The following is a 13,609-nucleotide window of genomic DNA, read 5'->3' as shown; positions in this document are numbered from 1 at the left end:
TCCCTCAATCCTTCAATCAGAAGCTTTGCACAGTGGGAAACCAAAAGATCTTTTCACCCTGAGGTCCTTCCTCAGGGTAAAAATTTTCACCCTGAGGAAGGACCTGAATGGTCAGAAACGCGTTGGTGAATGTATATTTTTTTATAGAACTGGATTCACTTTGCTTTAAGATTATTAGTATAGCTTGGAGGGTTCTCTATCCGGATAGAGTAAACCCCGTTGGCTATATGTGATTTCCAGAACTATTTTTAATCTATTCATGTATATGGATGTTTTTATCCACAATAAATGTTTTTTGAATGAAAAGAAGACTCGTCAATAAAGATCTTTTGGTGGAACTCTTATTATTCTTTTATCTGTGTCCTGCATATTAGTATATGTGCATGCACCATTACACAATACACTTTTGTTAGCCACCATGGATTGTCCTGCATATTAGTATATGTGCATGCACCATTACACAATACACTTTTGTTAGCCACCATGGATTGTCCTGCATATTAGTATATGTGCATGCACCATTACACAATACACTTTTGTTAGCCGCCATGGATTGTCCTGCATATTAGTATATGTGCATGCACCATTACACAATACACTTTTGTTAGCCGCCATGGATTGTCCTGCATATTAGTATATGTGCATGCACCATTACACAATACACTTTTGTTATCTGCCATGGATTGTCCTGCATATTAGTATATGTGCATGCACCATTACACAATACACTTTTGTTAGCCGCCATGGATTGTCCTGCATATTACTATATGTGCATGCACCATTACACAGTACACTTTTGTTAGCCGCCATGGATTGTCCTGCATATTAGTATATGTGCATGCACCATTACACAATACACTTTTGTTATCTGCCATGGATTGTCCTGCATATTAGTATATGTGCATGCACCATTACACAATACACTTTTGTTAGCCGCCATGGATTGTCCTGCATATTACTATATGTGCATGCACCATTACACAATACACTTTTGTTAGCCGCCATGGATTGTCCTGCATATTAGTATATGTGCATGCACCATTACACAATACACTTTTGTTATCTGCCATGGATTGTCCCGTTAGATCACACTTCTCCAAAAGTACATCTTAAGGGAATTTTTTTCATTTTTGACATCACAGAGAATATAGTCACCCTGTTTATATGTAACAGGTTAGCACTCCCATAAAGACAATATATAAATATATAATAGAGAGACAGGATTCTTCCTACATAAGAAAGTGTGGGAAGTGAAAGATAAGTAACAAGAGGGCAGGATCATAAGTATGTTTCCCCTTGTGCACCATTAAGGTATTCAGGCATCTGTAAGTACATGTTTGTGACTCCTTGATTCCTGCAATTGTTGCTCAGCATTCTGCCCCGAGTGACTCCCAACAGACCCCATACTGTGACTTTGAGGTTGTTAGAGATATTATAGCATTACTAGGATGAGCAGCTGATCACTTCTATCATTATCCTTTCAGGGGGAACCGGGCCCACTTCTGATACCGGCTGGGGCTGCATGCTACGTTGTGGGCAGATGATTTTTGCTCAGGCTATAATATGTCGGCATATGGGACGAGGTAAGGAGTGGTACGCCTGTATCACAGGAGGTGGCATGAGTAGATGATGGTGTAAGCTTTTTTTTAGCCATACAATATGGAACAGTTGTAATAACTTTCTTACCTTCAACCTTAACCGTGTCTCTTACTAACACCAGCAATCATTGTTGTACCCGTGCTTTTGTTTCCAGAATGGAGATGGGACAGACAGAGACCTCAGGAACAGTACCTGAACATCCTGGCGGCTTTCCTAGACAAGAAAGACGGTTACTACTCCATTCATCAGATTGGTGAGAGCCCTGTGTGGGTGAGATGGTACCTTCCTGGGTCAGCAGCATGTTTGAGTGCTAGGAATCCCTGCTCAGAGATCTATCATTAATCATTGGACACATGAAGGACAACCTTTTTTTGATCGGATTCCTTCTTAGTGCAATAAATACGCAATAAGGTGCCTCACATACTCTTCTTGTGTTCAGCTTGGCTCTCTCGCATTAAAAACAATCCTGGTGAACACATGAGTCGGTTCATCAAAACCTGCATTGCCCCATGCATGGGCAGGTACAGTTACAAAATAAGGGCTTGTCAGACATCTAAAATAATATAGATCTTAACTTATCTTAAATCATATGCGAATGTCTTGGCCAGCAGCTAAGAGTTTTGCTTTCTGAAGTTATTAATCTCAGTTGAGTTTGTATAGAGCCTGTCGCAGACTGAACATGTTAGTGTTCCTGTTAGTCTTTTATAAAAGCACCTTAGAGCATTTGTGTTTAGGCACCACCTGCATCCATAGGATGACAGCCCTCTATGGGAACCTGCACTCTAGCGTTAGTGAGAGGTGTTACTGATAATGCTTGGTTTCAGTATATACAATTATTATTACAGGTCTTAGAAGAGAAATGGGGAGTCACACAGAGACACACGTTGTCTCCATTATGTATATTCTATGAGAGCAAACACTAATGAATATGGAAGAACTAATGCTGTTTCCAAGTGAATGTTTAGATCACCCGGACTCGAAAGCTCTCCCACTGACATCACTAGTGATGTCAGTGGGGCCGGCCCCAGACGGTAGGCGCCTCCGTCTGGACAGCCATGCCCCCGGCCCGCCCACCAAAGGGGGCGTGCTGTCACTCAACATCGACAGCACGCCCCCTTTGGTATGAGACCCGGAGTGACGGTTTGCCCGTCGCTATCCGGGTCTCGCGCATGCGCACGACGGAGCCGGCTCCGTCGAGCGCATGCGCACTGGGCCACCATCGACCCGCTAGTGAGCGGGTCTGAATCAGGCCCACAGTGTATATGATATTATTTAGGTCAGGCTGTTTACATGGGGCATTACCTCTGCATGATTACTGTAATAACTGTCTAGGGGCCTGATTCAGCGATGTACGTAGTGGCGATTTTTATGCAGATGGAGCGGTTGTTTGCCATTGTGCATGCGTATAAACCGCCCTGCGCACACGCTGCGAATTGTCTTGTGATTCTGCACACAGAGGGCCTGATTCAGAGCCGGACGCAATTAGCGCTCGCTCGTTCAGAAAAAGGGGGTGGCTATTCAAATGAACCGTTTGCTCTTTGTGGTCTGTTGACGCCTCCATGTCTGAACGAGCGAACAAAACTTGCGGTCGTTTTTTGGATAAATACGCCCCCTGGCCGCTCGCATCATACGTCATGTCCGCTATTTATTAGATTAATCGAGTACATCGATCAGTGTATGAACTGCTCGCTATTCTTGTGGTTGGTTTTTCCTACCACTATATTGCGAGCAGTTCTGACTATAAAATAACCCAGTGACGTGGTCAATGACGCTGCTGTTTTAATTATGCACACCCATAAAACGTCCGTTTTGACCTTTAAGCACGCCTGCGTTCGGAATTCCACTCCCCGTTTTCAAGCACCTTCCCCTGTTACCACCCACATATGCCTCATCCTGTCACTCAAAGTAGCAGGCATTCGCTATATAGCGAACAAACGATTTTCAGCCGCACTGACTGGTTCGCGCATGCGTATTATAAACCGTACGCATGCGCAGAAGTGCGAACATCGCTCGGAACGAGCGTACTGCCGCTTACGAGCGGCTTTGAATCAGGCCCTGAGAACACAGTTGCAAATGAGTGACAGGTAGTCGGCATTTGGTGGAGGTAATGGGGGGTGGTCAGAAAAACGTAGTTGTGTCTAACCGATTAAACGCCGTTACATGGCCGTGCATAAATTAGCCATTGCGATCATGTACACAGCATGAGAGCTCGCTGCGTGTCAGGAGAGCCGCTGTATTTGAGACAGGTCAGACCTGCCATGCTGGACGATGTGCTGCGATGTTACCGATATTTATGCCGGTATGCATCGTCGTACACAGATGAGAAGGCAGCGATGGCCGTTCTAATGTTCTGTTAGGCTGTGGAACTATTAGCATATTTTCGCAGCTGTGATGGCATTAGCTATGAATCAGGCCCTAGGTCTCCGTCACCTACGGATTGTACTGTATTAGAATGTAACATAAGTCCTCCCATTAGCCATTCATTTCTCTTTACTTGTTATAGCCCAAATGGGAGTCGGTGAAGGAAAATACATTGGACAGTGGTATGGCCCAAACACTGTGGCACAGGTGCTGAGGTACGTCTGAGCACTTCCCCTATAGTCTACCTACTGACCCGGACTCGCCATGTCTCGTTTACCTACTGACCCGGTTTCCCCACGGTCTTTCCTCTTCTCCCTGTAGGAAATTAGCTGCTTTTGATGTGTGGAGCTCGATGGTCGTTCACATAGCTATGGACAATACAGTTGTGACAGAGGAGATAAGTAAGTGAGGAATAACCATTATTATTACTGTGTAGTAACGTGCTACCTAGTGCAGCTGGTGGGAATAAAGCCCTGGTGATAAAAATTAATCGGGATAAGCATCTTTCCAAACAGTTTTCCATTGACTGCTTGAAGGCATGTGGAGAGTTTCTGGGAAAGGCTGCAATCCTACACAAGTCTACACAATATATATAATATGTATGATTTTCAGTATGACGCATTAGTGTTAATTTGTCACAGTTATGTGTGATGTAGCTAACGGGGATAATGTATCTGACGCCCGCTCACTGCTGTGTGCAGGGCGACTGTGCAGATTAGGGAGCTGTGAGCCTGGGCCGCTGTGTAACGGTCATGCTGGAACCTCTGATTCGGACACGCTGTGGAAGCCTCTTGTGTTACTCATACCACTGCGCCTGGGGCTAAGTGAGATCAATGAAGCATATATTCAAACCCTCAAGGTATTTTGTTATTTAGAATTTAAAAATAAAATATATACAGCATTTTCTAGAGCTTTTGTGCTTTGTTACTATTTTGGCTTCATTATCTAGTCATTGTCAATCTTTAATACCTGGTATTTGTATGTACATTGAAGCTATGTGACCTGTTCTCATTTGGTATTTGTTTTGTACATTGCACAGCACTGCTTCATGTTACCGCAATCCTTAGGTGTTATTGGTGGCCGGCCTAACAGTGCCCATTACTTCATAGGATATGTGGGTAAGTATAGTGTTAGATACTCATGTATTAAGGAAAATTGAGTAAAAATATAGATTATAAACTGTTTTAGCATTAATCCATTGTTGCAACACTAGAGTTGCAAAGATAAGAGTGCAGTTATGAACCTTGCACAGACAAGCTTTTTGTCCCTCACCATCATGGCCGCCTGCACATGTCACAGCTGTGACACCATCATGGCCGCCTGCACATGTCACAGCTGTGACACCATCATGGCCGCCTGCACATGTCACAGCTGTGACACCATCATGGCCGCCTGCACATGTCACAGCTGTGACTGCTGCCTTTCAATGACCACATGCCCAGAAACGTTCCCTGCTCTTGTTTTGCTCTTTATCTGCTATAGTCTGTCTATATATCTTTTTATATAATATTTCTCCATGCTATGCACCGTGCTTCCTCCACAATTTTGCAGCTGGGCTTAGGCCATTTTGATTTTTAGCTTTTGAGGTGAGTTTTTGCGATGCCGATGTCGCAGGCTGGGACCACTTGGACAGCTGCTTCTTGCTCCTGGTCATGCAAGAGGCCAGGAATTTCCCGACGTTTCCAGGAACGCCGACTAGGCACGCTTGGGGGGTCTGCGAGCGAGAACGCAGGGCCCATTCTGCACATATGCAGAACAGGTCCTGCACAGGCCCAGACCCCCAACCATCGGAGATGTGCATTCATCCTCGGAAGAACGTACATCTCTGAATCAGGCCCTCACTCAGCAGTGGACACCTCTGCTTCTCTTATTAGTAAGGCAGCAGCTGCACACTTCAGTATAGGTGGCCTGTTGGATGGGATTCTGCCACCCATCACTTAATTGATTTCAATTCTCATTTCATGTACTCACTGGGGTCTGTAAGAGTATTTGGGAGATCCATCTTCCACACGGATTTAGGGGAATGCTCTAGGATGACGTAACAGTTATGACATCACTCATTTTAGTGCAGTATCAGAACATTGTGTTGATAAGGACACACAGCCTCCCTGTAGTGGATCAGATTATTGCTGAAACTATGCTATGTCACAAAATCCATTTTCAGGTAATGAATAGCAGGGTAACCAGATTCACCCTATGAAATAGTAACTAAAAGGTTTGTTTCTCTCCTTCCCATTTGAATGCCACAAACACCAGGCAGGAGCTGGCAGTGGTGGAATAATACAGATGGGTAATCATACTCTGGCATTTCTGGAACAGGTGGCTAGTGTGATGTATAGGTAGCTTATAGTGTACAATTACCAGTCCCTGTTCAAAGGATCTGATTCAGACCTGCTTGCTAGCACACGTTGACACGCAGACAGCCGATGTTTGCAATCTGCGCATGCGTACGCATCGCAGTGCCCGAACCAGTGCGAGCGATCGGGAATCGGACGCTCGCTGCGTATAGACAGCCCCTCTGAATGAGTGACATGAGAAACCTGAGTGTCTCAACGCCGTTTCAGAGGCGTGCATAATTAAGAAGCAGCGTCATAGTACACGTCACTTGGTTCTATTTCACACTGAATCACTCGCAGTGCTTGCGGCAGGGTATGGACAGCCACAAGCACTGCATGCGCTTCCGATGGTACTCGATGTTCCAGTGGTTGCATACACTTCCTGGAGATGACGTGCGCAAGTGGGCGTCTTATGATAGGCTGGTGGGCGTCTGCATACACAGAGCGATCGCTCGCCAAGACATAGTGGGTGTGCTAATGCCTTGCTGTGCGATCACCTGCCTTGACGCATTTGCATACGCATTTAGCGAGCGGGTCTGAATCGAGCCTAAAGTTCCATGGTGTCCTTTTGAATGAATGGGGGGTTTCCAGGTTCCAGTTTATATTAATTAGAGCATTTTATTGGCTTGTTTATGCTTTTTGTAAATATTTCGTTATTCAATTAATAAGAATATTTTCGTTATGATTAGTTAGGAACAAATATTGTTAGGTTCTGTATTACTATGTTGTAATGTAATGATTAAATTGATTTATCACAGGAGATGAGCTAATATACCTGGACCCACACACTACACAGCCAGCTGTGGAGCCCAGTGACAGTGGCCATATAGTAGATGACAGCTTCCACTGCCAGCACCCTCCATGCCGCATGCATGTGTCTGAGATTGACCCCTCTATTGCTGTGGTGAGTGTATCTCTAGAGCTTCACATGGCTGACATCGATCTTCTGTCATTACTGACCACACCCCCTCTGATTTCTATACTGTAGGGATTCTTCTGCCGTTCTGAACATGATTTCGATGATTGGTGTCAACGCATTAGAAAGGTTGGTACCTGAAGGCCAGGTAAGGCAGTAAAAATACCAATAGTACTAATCCATTGTAAAATAGTCTTAATATTTGAGTACTTACTATAAAAATAAAGTATTGTTTGTGTGTGGACACGCACGCGTGGCCATACTGATCAATCTTAATATGTTCTTTTTTTTTTCTTAAATCCAGTTTGGAAGACAGTGAAATTATATGTGTATAATATAAGATAAATAATTGTTATCTACTATAATCATCCCAAAACTGAATATTTCCATGCTGCTCATAAATGAGACTGGAACTCAGTTGTACATATTAGTATTATATAATATAAATAATTTATACCAATAATTTCCTTTTCACAACTGTATTTCCAGATCTCTCTTACTGGTGGAGCTCTGCCCATGTTTGAAGTGGTGGATCAGTTGCCCCTCCATTTATCCAATCCCGATGTACTCAACCTTACACCAGGTAAGTGAAATCATATTATTATTGTCTTTTGTTTATATAGTGCAACTAATGTAGGGTACACACTCAGTACTGATGTCATTGTCGGCGGTACCTGTGGCCAGTATAACAGGTTGGTCTGTTGTTCGCCTGTACACACCGGAAGATGCGCGCAATATATCTTCTATCATATCTGCCGTGCTGCAGTTCATTCATGCAAATATATCATGTGTACACACCCGCAGATACATTGAACGATATATTGTTCGTCTACTGTACGAACGATATCTCGTACAGTGTGTACCTAGCATGAGTGTCTTTATTGCTGTACAATGAGAATCACATTAGTATAAAAAGGTTCAGACAGAGACCATACAAAAAACGCAGGATCAATACATTTATATGTGCTTTTGGAAGGGCGAACAGAAAGGATCAGATTCACTTACTGAGCGGTGGGAGCACACTAGAGACAAGGATAATGCAGGGAGAGAGCGAGAAGGCGGTGGGCCCTGCTCGTGAGAGCTTATAGCCTTAGGATTTGCGGCTTAAAAACTGAGGTGAACTAGGAATAGATAGGACAGAGGGCATACATTAAGAGTGTGAGGAGGGCTGGTATCCTTTGATGAACAGGTAAGTTTTAAGGGCACATTTGAATTACTTCAGGGTGGTAGACAATCTTATAGGGTGAGGAAGTGAGTTCCAGAGGAGAGGAGCAGCATGGGAGAAGTTCTTGATGTGGCAATGGAAGGAGGTTATTATCAAGGAGGAAAGGCGGCAGTCAGAGGAAGAGTGGAAAGGAGAAGAGGGAGTGTGGGTTGAGAGGAGGACAGAGATGTAGGAGGGATGGATTGGTTTAGTGATTTGAAAGTGAGGAAGAGGAGCTTAAATTGGACTCTGTAGGGGAAGGAGAGCTGACGGAGATAAAGGAGAGGAGAGGTTGAATAAGACCGATGAGAAAGGAAGATGAGCAGCAGCAATTAAGGTAATAATTAAGAGGGATGAGGTGGGAGAGAGGAATACCAGAGAGCAGGAGGTTACACTAGTCCAGGCAGGAGTTGACCAGAGGCACGAATAAGTGATTTGGAGGGAGATGCATCAAACCTTTCAGAGAGAGAAAGTGGAGAACTTGAACATAGCAACCAATCAGCTTCTACCTGTCACTTAGCACAGTATTTGGAATGACAGAAGCTCGGTTGCTTGTTCAACTTCTCCACTTTATCTCTCTCAAAGAAATTACCAAATAGATCACCGATGGATGAGGTGGTCAACAGTGTCTGAGGCAGCTGAATGAATACTTGGACACTATGTACATGATCTGTAATACTCATGTTCATGTTAGACTCCTCAGATGCTGACCGCCTCGACAGATTTTTTGATTCTGAAGATGAAGAATTTGAAATTTTGTCCTTTTGATGACTGCTAGAAATGGTGGAAAGGCGTTCTATTCCACAGTCCCATGGAGGCACCAGCTTCTTCATGGCTCAGAAGTGGAAGATTGCTGGATACTGTATATTTCTGGGGGAAAAGATTATTACATTTACAAAACCCTATATGAAGAAAACATCAGATACTGCAACCTGTGTGTCAGTGCAGTGCCTCATGCTAGGGTGCCCAGACATGTCCAGGATTCAATTTAATGTAATGCTTTCAGTCTGTTACATTCCATGCGTGGGGATAGAGTTCTAAGAGAAACCTTATTATCCAGCTGGGAAGAGTGTGAAACAGTCGGCCATGTCAGTAAGGATCAATACATGTGCAACATGGCTGGTCAGCAAGTGATAATGCCGAATACCGTTTTCAAGGCACAACCTGAGGGAATATGCTTCTCCAGGTTTTCTCAGATAATTATAGAGCCTTTAAATGCCTTCAGTGAACAAGTTTTTGTGTTCTATTTAAATCATGCCCACAGTCTTTTAGGCTAACCTTTGCATGGTTTTCTGGCCAGATTATGTGAGTTTGAGCTTGCTGGAAAGTGTGTAATGATCAGTGATGAGATGGGAGCATTTGTTTCTTAACTCTCAGTTTACCAGTTGCCCATACAAGATGGAGGTAACCATTTTGTGTGCTGAACCAATAAGCCCGCCTCTGTGATGCCATTAGTTCCTGCTGAATTGATAGGCTACTTTCTCATGAATACTGGTTTAGCACACAAAATGGCTGCTTACTATAAATATGCTATCACTGTTAGGGTATTATGCTTTAAAATGCTTATTATTTTTATGAAAACCTCATGAGATGCCTGAACTTCAATAGGTAATATTGTGCCATTTCAAAAATCTTTTTAGAGTGTAAAAAGTTACAAATGTAAGATTACAAGGACCATTGTTTTTAAAGACTGATGTAACTGTGTCAAAATTGTGGATTAGAACGACGAGCTAGCAATCTGCTATGTAATAGAGTGCTGTACAACAATGTCTAACACGCATATATGTAATATACCAAGGGTACCATAAAGAAGTTTAAAGACAAATTACCCTGATATTCCCTTTTATACTTACTGTACATTTGACTACTATATTGTCACTACAATATCATTTCTTGACATGTCTCCTGTGAGATCTTCATTTGAAAAACTTGCAGTGACAATAGCATAGTGACCCTTTTAGACTCCTTTGATCTCATATATTTGTTTCATTGTGACAGGATTTAGGGACATCATTTTATGGAGTTGTCATTGAATGTTGAATATCATTGGGTGACAGTGCCAGTAACAGAGATCCCAGTGACCATATACGCTCCCAATGTAGTTCATATGCTTTCAGAACTTGCAGTAAATGCTGTGTAGGCAGAGTGCAAAGATAGATGTACACACAAACCCTAAACCGCATCCTTAGGGGTATATTTACTAAAGTGAGAGTTTTTAGAAGTGGAGATGTTGCCCATGGCAACCAGTCAGATTCTAGCTATTCTCTTAGAGAAGGTGCTAGTTAAATGTTACATAGAATCTGATTGGTTGCTATGGGCAACATCCCCACTTCTAAAAACTCTCACTGTAGTAAATGTACCCCTTATTCTTTGTCTGCTAAGGTGATATTATGTATTTACTAGACCAGAGGTTCCCAAACTTTTTTGAATCACGTCGCCCTAGAGTAACAGCTTTGTTTTCACGGCACCCCTAAGCCAAAGTTTGTTATTGAGAAATTCAGAATAAATGTAGTAAAATGAAGGAAATTGTGCTTACCTGTCATCCTTGGGGTCAGTTATGTGGTGAGGGACAGGTTTGCACTTCTTTTTGTCCACATACTTACATTACATTGACCATAAATAATATGATTTGGTGCTGAACCACCAACCTGAGGCGCCCCTGCAAGTGTCCAGAGGCATCCCAGGGTGCCACGGCGCAGTTTGGGAACCACTGTACTAGACACTAATTGGACACCACTTTGAGGCCCATGTAGATTTGGACGTAACACATTTTTTCCTTTTTTTCAACTGCATATGTTCACCGAATATTCTCACGCATTCACACCCATGCCAACTGGGCCACATTTTGGGCTTGGAGGACGGGGATGAGAAGGGCATGTATACACAGAATGTGTCCCATGCTGATCACGTGCTTCTGTTTGGAGGCAGATCACTTGCAAATGTGCAACCACTGGTGCAAAATGCAAACTGATAATGAGGAACAGTGGCCGCTTCTGATTGGATGAATGCATCTGAATTCCTCCTACTTATGTTGATACTGCAATCTGATTGCATTACTAAAGTGGGATTATCACTGCAGAAATACATTCTATTTCCAAATTATCTTTTAAAGGGGAAACCAACAGATGTGTGTATTGATTTGAACTTAATAAAAACTTTAATGTTGAATTGTGTTCTGGTCTAATTTCATTTTACATTGGGACTGTGACTTTATTAGTTACTCATAACACTGTACTTTGATTTGTGTACTGTATCTTTTGAGCAACACTATAACAACTGTGCAGTCACATCTCTTTCATCAAGCCAGACGCATTTACTACTATTAATTCCTCTTCCTACTACTGTTAACTCCACGAGTAAACCAGGCACATATACTACCCATGCAGAGCAGGACACATCTTGTATATATGGACAGCTCTGGTTGCTATGCAAAAATGCGCCTTTTTGCAGGGTAAAAATTTACGTCCAACTCAGCGTGAGCCCCTTTTGTCTTTAAGTTATTTAGTCTGCATATGGCTAAACATTTATCTAGACCTATTTAAAAATGTTACTTATATGTACAGTGCTGACGTGACATTGTGTATACCTTGAGCTGATTTTTCTATTTAGATCAGAATAGGCTTTTTTGTAAGGATGCATACTGACAAACGTGAGTGCATTTCAGAAACATTCATGTGCATTTGATGAGTTGTTTCATTGTATAAAAAAATCAATAAAGAGACAAAGGAACAATTGGTAGCCAGCATTTTAGTTTACACCATGGGCACAAAATAGTAAGTGAAATGGTCTAAAGCTGGGTAAACACTATACAATCTATCATCCAATAAATCGTCCCGAAGCGGACCAGAACTATATATTGTACACATCATATAGCGTGTGTGCCCTATCCGTCATTCATCACATAATGCCATCTGGTATGCTGCACTTCAGATGGGACAATGCAATGACCAATATGTGGTGCACATTGTGTAGTGTGTACGCAGGGCCGCACATAGTGCTGGATACAACCCCCCAACGCATCATATCGCACCGTCGTTCGGAAGATTGCATAGTGTGTACGCTCTATATTGTGTGTTCTGGGATTTAGTGAAGTTTGGACGACCATCACATCGCTTGTCACAACTTAAGGGGGTCAATCCAATTAGCCGCGAAGGGTGCGAGCCAGTGGACAGACACCAGTAGTATTTCCAAGCAGCTCGCTACATAACACTGCCAGTGGACAGACTGTACGGCTTCAGTTTAGAGGAAGTAGGTCCTACAGGACCTGAGATCCACACATTGTGCATACCGCTCATACGGGGTGACTGTGGCGGCCATCAAGGAGCATTTACAGCTGTCACCGTGCCTCCCTGCAACCATCCCGCACAGACCACTACACACATTCGGCACCAGTGTGCGGCAACAGGAGGTGACATCACGCACGGAGCCCCGAGCAGCGTGAGCGATACCTCTTCTTGTGTACAGCAACCTTTTCTCAGAGGATATCCACACAACGGTGGGGAGAAAAAGTGGCAGTGGCAGTGGTATATGACCCGATCACAAGGAATAGCTTTCCCAGCTCCATATCTCACCCCTCAGATTACGAGGATATACCATCAGGTCTTCAACCATCAAATCCTCCGATCTCAATAACACCCCCTAATGACGGTAATTAACTTTTGAGCTTAAAACTTGGAAACTTTCTAACATTTCTTATTTCCATAATTGGAGATTACAGTTTTTAAACCTTGTTGCTATTCAATACCAATCAACTCACCTGCTACACAGGACTCTTATATGTATGTATTTAGATATGTTTTATATGGCGTTAAGTGTTATATTCTTTTACAAGTACCTTACAGCAGATGCTGTTATAGATTCTATTTAAGTATTAGTCTTTTACATTTATGTAGAAATAAATACACATTGAACATACAGCGATATTGTTGGGTCATTACAGGATTGTGTACATACTTTTTCTATTGGTTTCTTTGGAAAGATTACACAATTATTCTTTCATGAGCAGTTGCAACCAGTTAAATACCCAGACACAGTTTACACAGAGAGCGCCAGGGTCAGCCAAACCTTTTCAATTTTCTGAAGGGTGCGAGTTGCCGTTGCTACGCCGTTAAAATGCCACAGTGGCCCCTCAATTCGCAGCAGGCTCCGAGCCTGAATTGGCACAATTTTGCACGGAGCCCTATGGGTATGCGA

General features: G+C 43.0%; 1 protein-coding gene across 2 annotated transcripts in view; it reads left to right on the top strand.

The window, feature by feature from the left end:
* The window catches only part of ATG4B (autophagy related 4B cysteine peptidase), a 20,649-nt gene extending 9,065 nt beyond the window's left edge, over positions 1-11,584 (top strand). For both annotated transcript variants that reach the window (XM_088479218.1, XM_088479219.1), the window contains exons 4-13: positions 1,485-1,583; positions 1,754-1,852; positions 4,103-4,175; positions 4,282-4,361; positions 4,662-4,819; positions 5,000-5,078; positions 7,055-7,200; positions 7,285-7,341; positions 7,702-7,795; positions 9,111-11,584. In XM_088479218.1, the coding sequence (XP_088335344.1) occupies positions 1,485-1,583; positions 1,754-1,852; positions 4,103-4,175; positions 4,282-4,361; positions 4,662-4,819; positions 5,000-5,078; positions 7,055-7,200; positions 7,285-7,341; positions 7,702-7,795; positions 9,111-9,184 (959 nt within the window). In that variant the 3' untranslated portion in view covers positions 9,185-11,584. The remainder of the gene's footprint in view (positions 1-1,484; positions 1,584-1,753; positions 1,853-4,102; positions 4,176-4,281; positions 4,362-4,661; positions 4,820-4,999; positions 5,079-7,054; positions 7,201-7,284; positions 7,342-7,701; positions 7,796-9,110) is intronic.
* Positions 11,585-13,609: the final 2,025 nt, after the last annotated feature.

This window comes from Taudactylus pleione, unplaced genomic scaffold (assembly GCF_031769625.1).
Source record: "Taudactylus pleione unplaced genomic scaffold, aTauple2 ptg000229l, whole genome shotgun sequence".
Classification (NCBI taxonomy): domain Eukaryota; kingdom Metazoa; phylum Chordata; class Amphibia; order Anura; family Myobatrachidae; genus Taudactylus; species Taudactylus pleione.
Note: the sequence above shows the minus strand (reverse complement) of the source record. Positions and strands in the feature narration are given on the sequence as shown.